The sequence below is a fragment of the Scyliorhinus torazame genome, chromosome 13 (genome assembly GCF_047496885.1).
Source record: "Scyliorhinus torazame isolate Kashiwa2021f chromosome 13, sScyTor2.1, whole genome shotgun sequence".
In the NCBI taxonomy this organism is placed as follows: Eukaryota; Metazoa; Chordata; class Chondrichthyes; order Carcharhiniformes; family Scyliorhinidae; genus Scyliorhinus; species Scyliorhinus torazame.
In genome coordinates this window covers 221,740,467-221,760,041 of record NC_092719.1, presented here as the reverse complement: position 1 = coordinate 221,760,041, position 19,575 = coordinate 221,740,467, and the positions used below count along the sequence as shown (strand labels likewise).

At 51.3% G+C, this 19,575-nt stretch overlaps 1 protein-coding gene across 4 annotated transcripts in view; it reads left to right on the top strand.

Annotated features, from left to right (window-relative positions):
- Positions 1-1,760: 1,760 nt before the first annotated feature.
- Positions 1,761-19,575, top strand: part of LOC140388633 (sodium- and chloride-dependent taurine transporter-like) — an 85,919-nt gene continuing 68,104 nt past the window's right edge. The window contains exons 1-3 of one of the 4 annotated variants that reach the window (XM_072473087.1): positions 1,761-1,946; positions 2,570-2,636; positions 3,359-3,586. In XM_072473087.1, the coding sequence (XP_072329188.1) occupies positions 3,361-3,586 (226 nt within the window). In that variant the 5' untranslated portion in view covers positions 1,761-1,946; positions 2,570-2,636; positions 3,359-3,360. The remainder of the gene's footprint in view (positions 1,947-2,569; positions 2,637-3,358; positions 3,587-19,575) is intronic. The other 3 variants (XM_072473085.1, XM_072473084.1, XM_072473086.1) reach the window with 3 other exon arrangements.

Genomic DNA, 19,575 nt, shown 5'->3' with positions numbered 1-19,575 from the left:
GTGTGTGTGTGTATGGGTGTGTGTGTGTGTGTCTGTGTGTGTATGGGTGTGTGTATGGATGTGTGTGTGTGTGTGTCTATGTGTGTGTATGTGTGAGTCTGGTGTCTGTGTGTGTATGGGTGTGTGTGTATGGGTGTGTGTGTTTCTGTGTGTGTGTGTATGGGTGTGTGTGTGTATGTGTGTGTGTCTGTGTGTGTATGTGTGTGTGTGTGTGTGTGTATGTGTGAGTCTGGTGTCTATGTGTATGTATGGGTGAGTCTGGTGTCTGTGTGTGTGTATGGGTGTGTCTGTGTGTATGGGTGTCTGTGTGTGTGTATGGGTGTGTGTGTGTGTGTGAGTCTGGTGCCTGTGTGTGTGTGTGTATGGGTGTGTGTGTGTCTGTGTGTATGTGTGTGTGTGTGTGTCTGTGTGTGTATGTGTGTGTGTCTGTGTGTGCATGGGTGTGTGTGTGTGTATGTGTGCGCCTGGTGTCTATGTGTGTGTATGGGTGAGTCTGGTGTCTGTGTGTGTGTATGAGTGTGTCTGTGTGTATGGGTGTGTGTGTGTCTGTGTGTATGTGTGTGTGTGTGTGTCTGTGTGTGTATGTGTGTGTGTCTGTGTGTGCATGGGTGTGTGTGTGTGTATGTGTGCGCCTGGTGTCTATGTGTGTGTATGGGTGAGTCTGGTGTCTGTGTGTGTGTATGAGTGTGTCTGTGTGTATGGGTGTGTGTGTGTGTGTGTATGTGTGAGTCTGGTGCCTGTGTGTGTGTATGGGTGTGTGTGTGTGTGTATGGGTGTGTGTGTGTGTATGGGTGTGTGTGTGTGTATGGGTGTGTATGGGTGTCTGTGTGTGTGGGTGTGTGTGTGTATGTGTGAGTCTGGTGCCTGTGTGTGTGTATGGGTGTGTGTGTGTGTATGGGTGTGTGTGTGTGTATGGGTGTGTGTGTATAGGTGTGTGTGTGTGAGTCTAGTGTCTGTCTGTGTGTATGGATGTATGGATGTGTGTGTGTGTATGGATGTGTGTGTGTATGGGTGTGTGTGTATGGGTGTGTGTGTGTGTATGGGTGTGTGTGTGTGGGTGTGTGCGTGTGGGTGTGGGTGTATGGGTGCGTGTGTGTGGGTGTGTGTGTATGGGTGTGTGTGTGTGTGGGTGTGTGTGTATGGGTGTGTGTGTGTGTATGGGTGTGTGTGTGTATGTGTGAGTCTGGTGCCTGTGTGTGTGTATGGGTGTGTGTGTGTGTATGGGTGTGTGTGTGTGTATGGGTGTGTGTGTATAGGTGTGTGTGTGTGAGTCTAGTGTCTGTGTGTGTGTATGGATGTATGGATGTGTGTGTGTGTGTATGGGTGTGTGTGTGTATGGGTGTGTGTGTGTGTATGGGTGTGGGTGTGTGGGTGTGTGCGTGTGGGTGTGGGTGTATGGGTGCGTGTGTGTGGGTGTGTGTGTATGGGTGTGTGTGTGTGTGGGTGTGTGTGTATGGGTGTGTGTGTGTGTATGGGTGTGTGTGTGTATGTGTGAGTCTGGTGTGTGTGTGTGTGTGTATGGGCGTGTGGGGGTGTATGGGTGTGTGTGTATTGGGTGTGTGTGTGTGTGTATGGGTGTGTGTGTGTGTATGGGTGTGTGTGTGTGTATGGGTGTGTGTGTATGGGCATTCGTCTGCCAGTGCGTGTATACCAAGAGTACCAACTCCCCCTTCTGTCTAATACCAACGCTGCTTTCTCTCCCTCTCCCTCCCTCTCTCCCTCTCTCTCTGCAGTGTGCCAATTTTACGCGGTGACGCAGAGAGGCGGCTCTGCGCTGGGTTTTTCCACTCATGCATGAGGTTAGTGTTGAAGGAGGGCTGCTTAAGAACAGGCCCCTATAAATGAAATTGACTGCTTCTCCAGTCAGCGGTCCAGTTGCAGTAAAACAAGCGGAGAGATCTGTGGGCGGCTCGGGGATCTGCTAGCTTCTGGGATCGCACACACAGGTAATGAGCAACTAATCGGGGGGCATTATTTGAGCGAGAGATCGTGTAGCTTTTAACGATGTGGAGAAAGATGAATTTTAATTAATGCCGATTTGCAATGTTGTAAAATTCGATTCCTGGCGCTTTGCGTCTCTGTATTTTGGGGAGTAATTCTCAGGGACAAAAAAAAAATCTCTTTTATAAACCCCGCAGCGAGAAGTGGGAATTGAAGCAGGGTATTTGTGACATTAACATTGGGGGAATTGTAACTGTTGAAATCGATCAGGCGGAACCGCTTGTTCATTTCCGAGCAGGGGGGGGGGGGGGGGGGAACAAAGAAAGCATTAAAAATACCCGGTTAAAAATCATTCAATGGGACACCCGGAGATTTTAAGGATCCTGGGGCTCGTTTCCCTGAGAGTTTGGGTGATTTGGAAGGTGGTTGATTTGAGGTTTAAAGAATTTTTGTTACCGTGTTGGTGTGGGAGGGGGGTGGGGGGGTGAAATAGCAGATCTGTTTTCCGTTAAGATTTGCGAATTGTACTGGATTCTTTCCCCGGGCAACTGTATTCTCTCTCTCTCTCTCTCTCTCTCTCGTTTTTTTGTTCTTTTCTGTATTTTTTTTTCTTTATTCTCTCAAACAGAAGGCTGGACAAGTGTACTGGACGGAGAGTAAGGGCGTTATTCCAGGAGTACAAAACTGCTTTTGTTGTATGTATTGTTGATGTAGCGAATTACTGACTTTAATTATTTGTTGTTTTCTTTTTTTATTATATATATATATTTATTTTTTAAAACCCCAAAGACAGCAAGATACGTTTTAGTTCTCTTTGAGCAAGAGCGAGGCTTTATAATAATGACTGGAGACTGATGGGGCGGGGGGGGGGGAGAGGGGCAGAGGCAGACAGGGTGATAGAGACCACATTGTGGGTGGGTGGGTGTGGGGGGGGGGGGGTGACTGAAAGGGGGGAGAGATGTGGTGGGGGGGGGCGGGGGGGTGGAGTGGATGGAATTGGGTAGGGGAGAGGGGGCAGATCCTAGAGTTTAACATCAAAATTCAAAAGCACTATTTGGTCTATTTTAAATGTGAGCGGGTGTGGAGGTATTTTAGGGTGAATTGGGATTTAGCCGGGGGTGGGGGAGGGAGGGAAGGTGGGGAACGCGAAGGGAAGGGTTTGCATGTATTTCCTTAAAGAAATGCAAAATGGAGATTGGGTCAAGTTGAAGATATTATTTTGCTCGGCGAGGGGGATTCAGGTTGAGAAATATGGTTAATTGATGTCCAGATACCTATTTGAGGCAGATGTAGGGGGCTAGTGTTGGAGCAGATGAGTTGTGACTGGTATTTTCCAGGGAACAATATTGATTTGGAGCCTCTCTTGTCTTTCTCTTCCCCCTCGTGTGTGTGTGTGTGTGTGTGTGTGCCCGATCAGGAATGGCCCGGGGTGAAAAGATGCATTGCTTAAAAGATTTTCACAAAGACATCCTGAAGCCCTCTCCCGGGAAGAGCCCGGGGTCTCGCCCCGAGGACGAGGCGGACGGCAAGGTGCAGCGTGAGAAATGGGCCAACAAGCTCGATTTCATCCTATCCGTGGCCGGAGGCTTCATCGGACTGGGCAACGTCTGGAGATTCCCCTATCTCTGCTACAAGAATGGTGGAGGTCAGTAAAGGGGGGCTAGCAAGGGGGCTGCGGGCCGAGTGGTCAGCTCCTCCCTGTCTGGGTTGGGGGGGGGGGTCGGTGCAAAGGGGGTAGAATATTGTTAGCCTCGGGTGTCTGCAAGGGAAATGCAGAAATTCGCTGTTATAATGGGGGGCAATGCATTTATTTATTGACCTGTTTTATTTTCTCTATTTGCTCGCCTCGCTGGGAGTTAGTAATCAAACCCCTGTGCACAGTGTTCCAATCCTGCGCGGTACATTAAACCCCCGGCTCAACACAGGCGACTTAATCTCAATATCCCAACACCATGTTACATCTGATCTGACTGTGCACTCACTGATAAAATGGTGGAGAGGAGCGAGCTGCTGTGTTTATTGGCTGCTGACTTCCCTTGGTTACTGAATGTGGCAGGTGTTGTATTCAGTAAATACCCCGCTGGCATGCAGGCAATGGGCAGAATGGCCTCCTGTGCTGTTAATCTTGCAAACTCCACTGAAACTAACGCCTGACGTTTGGCTGGCGATTTCCACTGTGCAGTGCTGACCTGTTCCAAGGTGGCTTGATTATCACCCACAAATTTCAACCACAAATAAACGATTTGCAAAACTACCTTCCTCCGGTGACAAAAAGCGGTCCCTTCAATTTGGGGATCATTTTAATTATCAGATGTGATAGCCAGTTTGCAATCGTCATGTACATGTATGAAGAACAGTATTGGGGAAGTCAGAATTAAATCCATGTGGTCAGTGCCAGTATTTATGCGCTAGTGGATACGTCCTCCCCCTCTAATTAACTCCTAACGCTCTGCCCCCTTTTACTTGACATATACCACACAGACAACCACAATCTGTAACCTCATGGCCCGGCGTATCCCCCACTCTACCATTACCACCCAGCCAGGGCATCAACCCTGGTTCAATGAAGAGTGCAGGAGAGCGTGCCGGGAGCAACATCAGACACACCGAAAAATGAGGTGTCAACCTGGTGAAGGTACAACAAGGGCTGCTTGTGTGTCACACAGCATAAGCAGCAAGTAACAGACGGAGTGAAGTAATTATGCAACCAACGGAATAGATCCTGCAGTCCTGCCACATCCAGCTGTGAATGGTGGTGGACAATTAAACAACTCACTGGAGGAGGAGGCTCCACAAATATCCCCATCCTCAGTGATGGAGGAGCCCAGCACATCTGTGCAAAAGACAAGACTGAGGCATTCGCAACAATCTTCAGCCAGAAGTGCCGAGTGGATGCTCCGTCTCGGTCTCCTCCGGAGGTCCCAGCATCACAGATATCAGTCTTCAGCCAATACGATTCACTCCGCGTGATATCAAGAAAGGGCTGAAGGCGCTGGACACTGCAAAGGCTGTGGGTCCTGACAATATTCCAGCAATAATACCGAAGACTTTCCAGAACTTGCCGCTCCCCTAGCCAAGCTGTTCCAGTACAGCTACAACACTGGTATCTACCCGGCAATGTGGAAAATTACCCAGGTGTGTCCTGTACGCAAGAAACAGGACAAATCCAACCCAGCCAATTACAGCCCTATCAGAATATTCTCGACTATCAAGCAGCACTTACTCAGCAATAACCTGCTCACGGACACTCAGTTTGGGTTCCGCCAGGGTCACTCAGCTCCTGACCTCATTACAGCCTCGGTTCAAACATGGACTAAAGAGCTGAATGCCAGAGAGAGAGTGACGCCTTTGACCGAGTGCGGCATCAAGGAGCCCGAGCTAAACTGGAGCCAATGGGAATCGGGGAAACTCTCCGCTGGTTGGGAGTCACACCCGGCACAAAGGAAGATGGTTGTGGTGGTTGGAGGTCAATCATCTCAGCTCCAGGACATCACTGCAGGAGATCCTCAGGGTAGCTGTTTCATCGATGACTCTGCTTCACAGGGGAGGATGTTTTCTGAGGATTGAACAGTGTTGATTTCCATTAGCACCTCCTCAGATATTGATACAAAAATAAAATACTGCAGATGCTGGAAATCTGAAATAAAAACTAAATGCTGAAAACAGTTGAGTCAGGCAGCATCTGTGGAGAGAGAATCAGAATAGCGTTTGTTTTATTTATTCCGCAGGATGTGGGCGTCGCAGGCTAGGCCAGTATTTATTGCCCATCTCTAATTGCCCTGGAGAAGGTGACCATGACTCACCTTTTCAGGCAGACCTGTTTCAAGTCAGTGGCCTTTCAGCAGAACTCTCCTAAGATGCACTGCAGCAACTCACCAAGGTCCCTTCAACAGTCACACCAAACCCATGACTTTTACTATCTCGAAGGACAAGGGCAGCAGACACGTGGGAACAGCACCACCTCCACTTATTCATTTTTTCCAATTAAGGGGCAATTTAGATTGGCCAATCCACCTAGCCTGCACATCTTTGGGTTGTGGGGGTGCGACCCACGCAGACACGGGGAGAATGTGCAAACTCCACACGGACAGTGACCCGGGGCCAGGATCGAACCCGGGACTTCGGCGCTGTGAGACAGCAGTGATAACCACTGCGCCACCGTGCAAAATTCTTAATCATCTGGTCTTTTTAATGTTGAAACGAGCCCCAAACCTATCCAGTCTTTCCTGACAGTTGCAACTTCTCAATTCTGCTATCATTTTGTCAATCTGTTATACACTTCTTCAATGTTGCAATATCCATTTTACAATAAGGAGAGCAGAAGTGTTCTGTGAATGTGGTTTATCAAAGAAAGTATCTTTGAAAATTGAAACATTGCCTGGTTTCGCGATGTGCCCCCCCACTCCACCCCCCCCCCCCCCCGGCCCCCAAGTATTTTCCACCCATTATCAACCCAAGCGGTTACTTTTAATTATTTTGTGTCTCTATTCCCAGATGTATTTGCTCATCTACATTATTTACTTTCATAATTTTCCGAGGAATGTTGCCTTCTTATTCCTGCTTCTGAATTGCATCATCTGACCTAAGTTATATTGAACTTCATTTGGCATTTTATCTTGATTTGTCACATTCTGCCAGTCTGTGTATGTTTTCCTATATTTTGGTGCAGTCCTCCATATTACTAACATTGGTAGGATGCTCTTTCCAAGGGCCGGTGCCGACTCGATGGGCCAAATGGCCTCCTTCTGCACGGTAAATTCTATGATCTATGATATCGCCGATCCTTCACTGTCACTGGGGCAAAATCCTGGAACTCCTCTCTAACAGCACAGTGGGTGCACCTACACCTCAGGTCTGCAGCGGTTCATGAAGGCAGCTCACCCCCACCTTCTGAAGGGCAACTAGGGATGGGCAATAAATGCAGGTCTGGCCGGCGACACCCACATCGCCCCAAATTAATTTTAAAACAACAAGAAATACATCGGTAATGCTTTTCACAAGCATGACTCATCCCAAAACGCTTTGCAGATAATAGAATATTTTTGGCCTGGATTCACAGACGTGGTCGTGTTTGTGGAATCTTGCTGGGTAACAATTAGCAGCCTTGCCTACATTGCATCTCTTCAAAATACTTCAATTGGTCGTAAAGTACCCTTTGACATACTGTGGCTGCGGAAGGTACAAAGGAAATGGAAGTGTCGAGTGTTTCAGCTGGGTATCAACTGGAAATTTCGACATGGTTTGTGATGGCTGCCTGGTTTTATTTCTGTATTTGGTAGGAGGGGTGGTGCCAACACTGATCTCTCTGGGATGCCAAGCCCCCACTTGCTGACACTCCTGCAAACTTCCCTCAGCTCACAGTCACTGGTTCTCGTTTTTGATTTTGTAGCTGGGTTCAACCTCAGAAGGCATTTCCTGTGCATTTCTGGAAACCGACAAGCGTTTTTTTTCTCTGCAAGACGTTCTGCCTTTGCCCTGAGTGATGATAAGAGGAAAGGGGCTGTAATTTGCTTGAATAAAATAACAGTGTTTCGCAGAAACAATTATCTAACTAGGCCTGTTTGAATGTCATGTAGATTCCACAAGAAACACTTCCCACCTTCCCCGCGGCATCTTTAGGTGGGGCTGACAGGAGCTGCTATTGTCTGCACTGCACCTTTGGCAAGTTTGGACTCAAAACCTTGTGGGTTGTACAGATGTTAAAATGGGGAGACTTGGCATGGAGAAAATTGCAACAGAGGGACAGATGTCCCAACGTAAATTTGAATATTTGAGGAGAAGCTGAATAAACACATGAGGGGGGAGGGGAATAGAGGGGGAATGTTGATTGGGTGGCAGGAAGCGGCTTTGAGGTAGAAACACTAACGTGAGCCAATTGGGCAGAATGGATTATGTGAATGTAACTTGATACGATAAGCTTTATTAGTGTCACAAGTAGGCTTACATTAACACTGCAATGAAGTTACTGTGAATATCCCCTAGTCGCCACAATCCCGGCGCCTGTTCGGGTACACAGAGGGAGAATTCAGAATGTCCAATTCACCTAGCAAGCATGTCTCTCGGGACTTGTGGGGGGAAACCGGAGCCCCCGGAGGAAACCCACGCAGGCACGGGGAGAATGTGCAGACTCCACACAGACAGTGACCCAAGCCGGGAATCGAACCTGGGACCCTGGCGCTGTGAAGCAACGGTGCTAACCACTGTGCTGCCCTGATGGGAGTGATAACATTTGCATAACTGGTACGACTGGCATACCAAAGCGGCGTATGCCTGACTGGCTCGATTCCAGTGTTACGTCGACATGTTAGGTAATATGTGAATCCTATCAATCGTGTTTTGTGGGGATGTTTGAAACTGATTTCTTGATCAGTGGAATTGAAGCCAGCCAATATTACACAACAATAGAAAGTGCTATTTATATAGCACCTTTAACCCTGTTATACACACCTAAAACCTTCTCACGAGTGTCATTCAACACAAAAAAACAAGGCCCCAAAATTAATATTCGCACGGTAAATCCAAAATTGGGACAATGGAACAGGGACAGGCGGACAGGTTTAGGGAGAGGATTCCAGAGCTTGGGACCCCGGCAGCTGGGTGGACGTACACCAGGGTGCAGTGATTCAAATCAGGAATGGGTAAGCTGTCAAAATGGAACGAGGGGAGAGGTGACAGAGGAACTGGCCAAAACAGCTGAGTATTTTCAGGAGCAAAGAATTCGGGTCGTTGCAGCAGCGAAACCTGCTCGTCTGAGGTAAGATTTCGATCACGAGAGTTAATTTTTTCAAATAAATTTAGAGTGCCCAATTCATTTTTCCAATTAAGGGGTAATTTAGTGTGGTCAATCCACCGACCCTGCACATCTTTGGGTTGTGGGGGTGAAACCCACGCAGACACGGGGAGAATGTGCAAACTCCACATGGACAGTGACCCAGGGCCTGGATTGAACCTGGGACCTCAGCGCCGTGAAGGAGCAGTGCTAACCACTGTGCCACCGTGCAGCCCTTGAGAGTTTAATTAACCAAATCACAATCACTGTTGGTGACAGACCCGTCCCCACCAGTTCTGTACCCCTGTATTATACAGTGTCAGACCCGTCCCCACCAGTACTGTATCCCAGTGTTATACAGTGACAGACCCATCCCCACCAGTACTGTACCCCAGTGTTATACAGTGACAGACCCATCCCCGCCAGTACTGTACCCCAGTGTTATACCGACAGACCCATCCCCACCAGTACTGTACCCCAGTGTTATACAGTGACAGACCCGTCCCCACCAGTACTGTACCCCAGTGTTATACCGACAGACCCATCCCCACCAGTACTGTACCCCAGTGTTATACAGTGACAGACCCGTTCCCACCAGTACTGTACCCCAGTGTTATACAGTGACAGACCGTCCCCACCTGTACTGTACCCCAGTGTTATACAGTGACAGACCCATCCCCACCAGTACTGTGCCCCAGTGTTATACAGTGACAGACCCATCCCCACCTGTACTGTACCCCAGTGTTACACAGTGACAGACCCGTCCCCACCAGTACTGTACCCCAGTGTTATACAGTGACAGACCCGTCCCCACCAGTACTGTACCCCAGTGTTATACAGTGACAGACCCGTCTCCACCAGTACTGTATCCCAGTGTTATACAGTCACAGACCCGTCCCCACCAGTACTGTACCCCAGTGTTATACAGTGACAGACCCATCCCCACCAGTACTGTACCCCAGTGTTATACATTGACAGACCCGTCCCCACCAGTACTGTATCCCAGTGTTATACAGTGACAGACCCGTCCCCACCAGTACTGTACCCCAGTGTTATACCCTGACAGACCCACCCCCATCAGTGCTGTACCCCAGTGTTATACAGTGACAGACCCTTCCCCACCAGTACTGTACCCCAGTGTTACACAGTGACAGACCCGTCCCCACCAGTACTGTACCCCAGTGTTATACAGTGACAGACCCATCCCCACCAGTACTGTACCCCAGTGTTATACAGTGACAGACCCGTCCCCACCAGTACTGTACCCCAGTGTTATACAGTGACAGACCCGTCCCCCCCAGTACTGTACCCCAGTGTTACACAGTGACAGACCCGTCCCCACCAGTACTGTACCCCAGTGTTATACCGACAGACCCATCCCCACCAGTACTGTACCCCAGTGTTATACAGTGACAGAACCGTCCCCACCAGTACTGTACCCCAGTGTTATACAGTGACAGACCCGTCCCCACCAGTACTGTACCCCAGTGTTACACAGTGACAGACCCGTCCCCACCAGTACTGTACCCCAGTGTTATACCGACAGACCCATCCCCACCAGTACTGTACCCAAGTGTTATACAGTGACAGACCCGTCCTCACCAGTACTGTACCCCAGTGTTATACAGTGACAGACCAGTCCCCACCAGTACTGTACCCCAGTGTTATACAGTGACAGACCCGTCCCCACCAGTACTGTACCCCAGTGTTATACAGTGACAGACCCGTCCCCACCAGTACTGTACCCCAGTGCTATACAGTGACAGACCCGTCCTCACCAGTACTGTATCCCAGTGTTATACACTGACACACCTGTCCCCACCAGTACTGTACCCCAGTGTTATACAGTGACAGAGCCATCCCCACCAGTACTGTACCCCAGTGTTATACAGTGACAGACCCGTCCCCACCTGTACTGTACCCCAGTGATATACAGTGACAGACACGTCCTCACCAGTACTGTACCCCAGTGTTATACAGTGACAGACCCGTCCCCACCAGTACTGTACCCCAGTGCTATACAGTGACAGACACGTCTCCATCTGTACTGTGCCCCAGTGATATAACGTGACAGACCCGTCCCCACCAGTACTGTACCCCAGTGCTATACAGTGACAGACACGTCTCCATCTGTACTGTGCCCCAGTGATATAAAGTGACAGACCCGACCCCACCAGTACTGTACCCCAGTGTTATACAGTGAAATACCCGTCCCCACCATTACTGTACCCCAGGGTTCTACGGTGACAGTCTCATCCCCACCAGTACTGTACCCCAGTGTCATACAGTGCCAGACCCGTCCCCACCAGTACTGCACCCCAGTGTTATACAGTGGCAGACCAGTCCCCACCAGTACTGTACCCCAGGGTTATAAGGTGACAGTCCCATCCCCACCAGTACTGTACCCCAGTGTTATACAGTGACAGACCCGTCCCCACCAGTACTGTACCCCAGTGTTATACACTGACACACCTGTCCCTACCAGTACTGTACCCCAGTGTTACACAGTGACAGACCCGTCCGCACCAGTACTGTACCCCAGTGATATACAGTGACAGACATGCCCCCACCAGTACTGTACCCCAGTGTTATACAGTGACAGACCCGTCCCCACCAGTACTGTACCCCAGTGCTATACAGTGACAGACCCGTCCTCACCAGTACTGTATCCCAGTGTTATACACTGACACACCTGTCCCCACCAGTACTGTACCCCAGTGTTATACAGTGACAGACCGATCCCCACCAGTACTGTACCCCAGTGTTATGCAGTGACAGACCCGTCCCCGCCAGTACTGTTCCCCAGTGTTATACAGTGACAGACCCGTCCCCACCTGTACTGTACCCCAGTGATATACAGTGACAGACACGTCCCCACCAGTACTGTACCCCAGTGTTATACAGTGACAGACCCGTCCCCACCAGTACTGTACACCAGTGTTATACAGTGACAGACCCATCCCCACCAGTACTGTACCCCAGTGTTATGCAGTGACAGACCCGTCCCCGCCAGTACTGTTCCCCAGTGTTATACAGTGACAGACACGTCTCCATCTGTACTGTGCCCCAGTGATATAAATTGACAGACCCGTCTCCACCAGTACTGTACCCCAGTGTTATACAGTGAAATACCCGTCCCCACCATTACTGTACCCCAGGGTTCTACGGTGACAGTCTCATCCCCACCAGTACTGTACCCCAGTGTCATACAGTGCCAGACCCGTCCCCACCAGTACTGTACCCCAGTGTTATACAGTGACAGACCAGTCCCCACCAGTACTGTACTCCAGGGTTATAAGGTGACAGTCCCATCCCCACCAGTACTGTACCCCAGTGTTATACAGTGACTGACCAGTCCCCACCAGTACTGTACCCCAGTGCTACACAGTGACAGACTAGTCCCCACCAGTACTGTACCCCAGTGTTATACAGTGACAGACCCGTCCCCACCAGTACTGTCCCCCAGTGTTATGCAGTGACAGACCCGTCCCCACCAGTACTGTACCCCAGTGTGATACAGTGACAGACCCGTCCCCACCAGTACTGTACCCCAGTGTTATACATTGACAGACCCGTCCCCACCAGTACTGTATCCCAGTGTTATACAGTGACAGACCCGTCCCCACCAGTACTGTACCCCAGTGTTATACCCTGACAGACCCACCCCCATCAGTGCTGTACCCCAGTGTTATACAGTGACAGACCCTTCCCCACCAGTACTGTACCCCAGTGTTACACAGTGACAGACCCGTCCCCACCAGTACTGTACCCCAGTGTTATACAGTGACAGACCCATCCCCACCAGTACTGTACCCCAGTGTTATACAGTGACAGACCCGTCCCCACCAGTACTGTACCCCAGTGTTATACAGTGACAGACCCGTCCCCCCCAGTACTGTACCCCAGTGTTACACAGTGACAGACCCGTCCCCACCAGTACTGTACCCCAGTGTTATACCGACAGACCCATCCCCACCAGTACTGTACCCCAGTGTTATACAGTGACAGAACCGTCCCCACCAGTACTGTACCCCAGTGTTATACAGTGACAGACCCGTCCCCACCAGTACTGTACCCCAGTGTTACACAGTGACAGACCCGTCCCCACCAGTACTGTACCCCAGTGTTATACCGACAGACCCATCCCCACCAGTACTGTACCCAAGTGTTATACAGTGACAGACCCGTCCTCACCAGTACTGTACCCCAGTGTTATACAGTGACAGACCAGTCCCCACCAGTACTGTACCCCAGTGTTATACAGTGACAGACCCGTCCCCACCAGTACTGTACCCCAGTGTTATACAGTGACAGACCCGTCCCCACCAGTACTGTACCCCAGTGCTATACAGTGACAGACCCGTCCTCACCAGTACTGTATCCCAGTGTTATACACTGACACACCTGTCCCCACCAGTACTGTACCCCAGTGTTATACAGTGACAGAGCCATCCCCACCAGTACTGTACCCCAGTGTTATACAGTGACAGACCCGTCCCCACCTGTACTGTACCCCAGTGATATACAGTGACAGACACGTCCTCACCAGTACTGTACCCCAGTGTTATACAGTGACAGACCCGTCCCCACCAGTACTGTACCCCAGTGCTATACAGTGACAGACACGTCTCCATCTGTACTGTGCCCCAGTGATATAACGTGACAGACCCGTCCCCACCAGTACTGTACCCCAGTGCTATACAGTGACAGACACGTCTCCATCTGTACTGTGCCCCAGTGATATAAAGTGACAGACCCGACCCCACCAGTACTGTACCCCAGTGTTATACAGTGAAATACCCGTCCCCACCATTACTGTACCCCAGGGTTCTACGGTGACAGTCTCATCCCCACCAGTACTGTACCCCAGTGTCATACAGTGCCAGACCCGTCCCCACCAGTACTGCACCCCAGTGTTATACAGTGGCAGACCAGTCCCCACCAGTACTGTACCCCAGGGTTATAAGGTGACAGTCCCATCCCCACCAGTACTGTACCCCAGTGTTATACAGTGACAGACCCGTCCCCACCAGTACTGTACCCCAGTGTTATACACTGACACACCTGTCCCTACCAGTACTGTACCCCAGTGTTACACAGTGACAGACCCGTCCGCACCAGTACTGTACCCCAGTGATATACAGTGACAGACATGCCCCCACCAGTACTGTACCCCAGTGTTATACAGTGACAGACCCGTCCCCACCAGTACTGTACCCCAGTGCTATACAGTGACAGACCCGTCCTCACCAGTACTGTATCCCAGTGTTATACACTGACACACCTGTCCCCACCAGTACTGTACCCCAGTGTTATACAGTGACAGACCGATCCCCACCAGTACTGTACCCCAGTGTTATGCAGTGACAGACCCGTCCCCGCCAGTACTGTTCCCCAGTGTTATACAGTGACAGACCCGTCCCCACCTGTACTGTACCCCAGTGATATACAGTGACAGACACGTCCCCACCAGTACTGTACCCCAGTGTTATACAGTGACAGACCCGTCCCCACCAGTACTGTACACCAGTGTTATACAGTGACAGACCCATCCCCACCAGTACTGTACCCCAGTGTTATGCAGTGACAGACCCGTCCCCGCCAGTACTGTTCCCCAGTGTTATACAGTGACAGACACGTCTCCATCTGTACTGTGCCCCAGTGATATAAATTGACAGACCCGTCTCCACCAGTACTGTACCCCAGTGTTATACAGTGAAATACCCGTCCCCACCATTACTGTACCCCAGGGTTCTACGGTGACAGTCTCATCCCCACCAGTACTGTACCCCAGTGTCATACAGTGCCAGACCCGTCCCCACCAGTACTGTACCCCAGTGTTATACAGTGACAGACCAGTCCCCACCAGTACTGTACTCCAGGGTTATAAGGTGACAGTCCCATCCCCACCAGTACTGTACCCCAGTGTTATACAGTGACTGACCAGTCCCCACCAGTACTGTACCCCAGTGCTACACAGTGACAGACTAGTCCCCACCAGTACTGTACCCCAGTGTTATACAGTGACAGACCCGTCCCCACCAGTACTGTCCCCCAGTGTTATGCAGTGACAGACCCGTCCCCACCAGTACTGTACCCCAGTGTGATACAGTGACAGACCCGTCCCCACCAGTACTGTACCCCAGTGTTATACAGTGACAGACCCGTCCCCACAGTACTGCACCCCAGTGTTATACAGTGACAGTCCCGTCCCCACCAGCACTGTACCCCAGTGTTATACAGTGACAGACACCTCCCCACCAGTACTGTACCCCAGTGTTATACAGTGACAGACCCGTCCCCTCCAGTACTGCACCCCAGTGTTATACAGTGACAGACCCGTCCCCACCAGTACTGCACCCCAGTGTTACACAGTGACAGATCCGTCCCCACCAGTACTGTACCCCAGTGTTATACAGTGACAGACCCACCCCCACCAGTACTGTACCCCAGTGTTACACAGTGTCAGACCCGTCCCCACCAGTACTGTACCCCAGTGTTATACACTGACAGACCCGTCCCCACCAGTACTGTACCCCAGTGTTATACAGTGACAGACCTGTCCCCACCAGTACTGTACCCCAGTGTTATACAGTGACAGACCCGTACCCACCAGTACTGTACCCCAGTGTTATTCGCTGACAGATCCGTCCCCACCAGTACGGTACCCCAGTGTTACACAGTGACAGACCCCTCCCCACCAGTACTGTACCCCAGTGTTATACAGTGACAGACCCCTCCCCACCAGTACTGTACCCCAGTGTTATACAGTGACAGACCCGTCGCCACCAGTACTGTACCCCAGTATTATACAGTGACAGATCCGTCACCACCAGTATTGTACACCAGTGTTATACAGTGACAGACCCATCCCCACCAGTACTGTACCCCAGTGTTATACAGTGACAGACCCATCCCCACCAGTACTGTACCCCAGTGTTATACAGTGACGGACCCGTCCCCTCCAGTACTGTACCCCAGTGTTATACAGTGACAGGCCCTTCCTCTCCAGTACTGTACCCCAGTGTTATACAGTGACAGGCCCCTCCCCACCAGTACTGTGCCCCAGTGTTATACAGTGACAGGCCCATCCCCTCCAGTACTGTGCCCCAATCTTATAAAGTGACAGACCCGTTCCCACCAGTACTGTACCCCAGTGTTATACAGTGACAGACCCGTCCCCTCCAGCACTGTACCCCAGTGTTATACAGTGACAGACCCTTTCCCACCAGTACTGTACCCCAGAGTTACACAGTGACAGACCCGTCCCCACCAGGACTGTACCCCAGTGTTATACAGCGACAGACCCGTCCCCACCAGTACTGTACCCCAGTGTTACACAGTGACAGACCCGTCCCCACCAGGACTGTACCCCAGTGTTATACATTGACAGACCCGTCCCCACCAGTTCTGTACCCCTGTATTATACAGTGTCAGACCCGTCCCCACCAGTACTGTATCCCAGTGTTATACAGTGACAGACCCGTCCCCACCAGTTCTGTACCCCAGTGTTATACAGTGACAGACCCGTCCCCACCACTACTGTACCCCAGTGTTATACAATGACAGACCCATCCCCCCCAGTACTGTACCCCAGTGTTATACAGTGACAGACCCGTCCCCACCAGTACTGTACCCCAGTGTTATACCGACAGACCCATCCCCACCAGTACTGTACCCCAGTGTTATACAGTGACAGACCCGTTCCCACAGGTACTGTACCCCAGTGTTATACAGTGACAGACCCGTCCCCACCTGTACTGTACCCCAGTGTTACACAGTGACAGACCCGTCCCCACCAGTACTGTACCCCAGTGTTATACAGTGACAGACCCGTCCCCACCAGTACTGTACCCCAGTGTTATACAGTGACAGGCCCGTCTCCACCAGTACTGTATCCCAGTGTTATACAGTCACAGACCCGTCCCCACCAGTACTGTACCCCAGTGTTATACAGTGACAGACCCGTCCCCACCAGTACTGTACCCCAGTGTTATACATTGACAGACCCGTCCCCACCAGTACTGTATCCCAGTGTTATACAGTGACAGACCCGTCCCCACCAGTACTGTACCCCAGTGTTATACCCTGACAGACCCACCCCCATCAGTGCTGTACCCCAGTGTTATACAGTGACAGACCCTTCCCCACCAGTACTGTACCCCAGTGTTACACAGTGACAGACCCGTCCCCACCAGTACTGTACCCCAGTGTTATACAGTGACAGACCCATCCCCACCAGTACTGTACCCCAGTGTTATACAGTGACAGACCCGTCCCCACCAGTACTGTACCCCAGTGTTATACAGTGACAGACCCGTCCCCCCCAGTACTGTACCCCAGTGTTACACAGTGACAGACCCGTCCCCACCAGTACTGTATCCCAGTGTTATACAGTGACAGACCCGTCCCCACCAGTACTGTACCCCAGTGTTATACCCTGACAGACCCACCCCCATCAGTGCTGTACCCCAGTGTTATACAGTGACAGACCCTTCCCCACCAGTACTGTACCCCAGTGTTACACAGTGACAGACCCATCCCCACCAGTACTGTACCCCAGTGTTATACAGTGACAGACCCGTCCCCACCAGTACTGTACCCCAGTGTTATACAGTGACAGACCCGTCCCCACCAGGACTGTACCCCAGTGTTACACAGTGACAGACCCGTCCCCACCAGTACTGTACCCCAGTGTTATACCGACAGACCCATCCCCACCAGTACTGTACCCAAGTGTTATACAGTGACAGACCCGTCCTCACCAGTACTGTACCCCAGTGTTATACAGTGACAGACCAGTCCCCACCAGTACTGTACCCCAGTGTTATACAGTGACAGACCCGTCCCCACCAGTACTGTACCCCAGTGTTATACAGTGACAGACCCGTCCCCACCAGTACTGTACCCCAATGCTATACAGTGACAGACCCGTCCTCACCAGTACTGTATCCCAGTGTTATACACTGACACACCTGTCCCCACCAGTACTGTACCCCAGTGTTATACAGTGACAGACCCATCCCCACCAGTACTGTACCCCAGTGTTATGCAGTGACAGACCCGTCCCCACCAGTACTGTACCCCAGTGTTATACAGTGAAATACCCGTCCCCACCATTACTGTACCCCAGGGTTCTACGGTGACAGTCTCATCCCCACCAGTACTGTACCCCAGTGTCATACAGTGCCAGACCCGTCCCCACCAGTACTGCACCCCAGTGTTATACAGTGGCAGACCAGTCCCCACCAGTACTGTACCCCAGGGTTATAAGGTGACAGTCCCACCCCCACCAGTACTGTACCCCAGTGTTATACAGTGACAGACCCGTCCCCACCAGTACTGTACCCCAGTGTTATACACTGACACACCTGTCCCTACCAGTACTGTACCCCAGTGTTACACAGTGACAGACCCGTCCGCACCAGTACTGTACCCCAGTGATATACAGTGACAGACATGCCCCCACCAGTACTGTACCCCAGTGTTATACAGTGACAGACCCGTCCCCACCAGTACTGTACCCCAGTGCTATACAGTGACAGACCCGTCTTCACCAGTACTGTATCCCAGTGTTATACACTGACACACCTGTCCCCACCAGTACTGTACCCCAGTGTTATACAATGACAGACCCATCCCCACCAGTACTGTACCCCAGTGTTATGCAGTGTCAGACCCGTCCCCGCCAGTACTGTTCCCCAGTGTTATACAGTGACAGACCCGTCCCCACCTGTACTGTACCCCAGTGATATACAGTGACAGACACGTCCCCACCAGTACTGTACCCCAGTGTTATACAGTGACAGACCCGTCCCCACCAGTACTGTACACCAGTGTTATACAGTGACAGACCCATCCCCACCAGTACTGTACCCCAGTGTTATGCAGTGACAGACCCGTCCCCGCCAGTACTGTTCCCCAATTGTTATACAGTGACAGACACGTCTCCATCTGTACTGTGCCCCAGTGATATAAAGTGACAGACCCGTCTCCACCAGTACTGTACCCCAGTGTTATACAGTGAAATATCCGTCCCCACCATTACTGTACCCCAGAGTTCTACGGTGACAGTCTCATCCCCACCAGTACTGTACCCCAGTGTCATACAGTGCCAGACCCGTCCCCACCAGTACTGTACCCCAGTGTTATACAGTGACAGACCAGTCCCCACCAGTACTGTACCCCAGGGTTATAAGGTGACAGTCCCATCCCCACCAGTACTGTACCCCAGTGTTATACAGTGACTGACCAGTCCCCACCAGTACTGTACCCCAGTGTTATACAGTGACTGACCCGTCCCCACCAGTACTGTACCCCAGTGTTATACAGTGAAATACCCGTCCCCACCATTACTGTACCCCAGGGTTCTACGGTGACAGTCTCATCCCCACCAGTACTGTACCCCAGTGTCATACAGTGCCAGACCCGTCCCCACCAGTACTGCACCCCAGTGTTATACAGTGGCAGACCAGTCCCCACCAGTACTGTACCCCAGGGTTATAAGGTGACAGTCCCATCCCCACCAGAACTGTACCCCAGTGTTATACAGTGACAGACCCGTCCCCACCAGTACTGTACCCCAGTGTTATGCACTGACACACCTGTCCCTACCAGTACTGTACCCCAGTGTTACACAGTGACAGACCCGTCCGCACCAGTACTGTACCCCAGTGTTATACACTGACACACCTGTCCCCACCAGTACTGTACCCCAGTGTTATACAGTGACAGACCCATCCCCACCAGTACTGTACCCCAGTGTTATGCAGTGACAGACCCGTCCCCGCCAGTACTGTTCCCCAGTGTTATACAGTGACAGACCCGTCCCCACCTGTACTGTACCCCAGTGATATACAGTGACA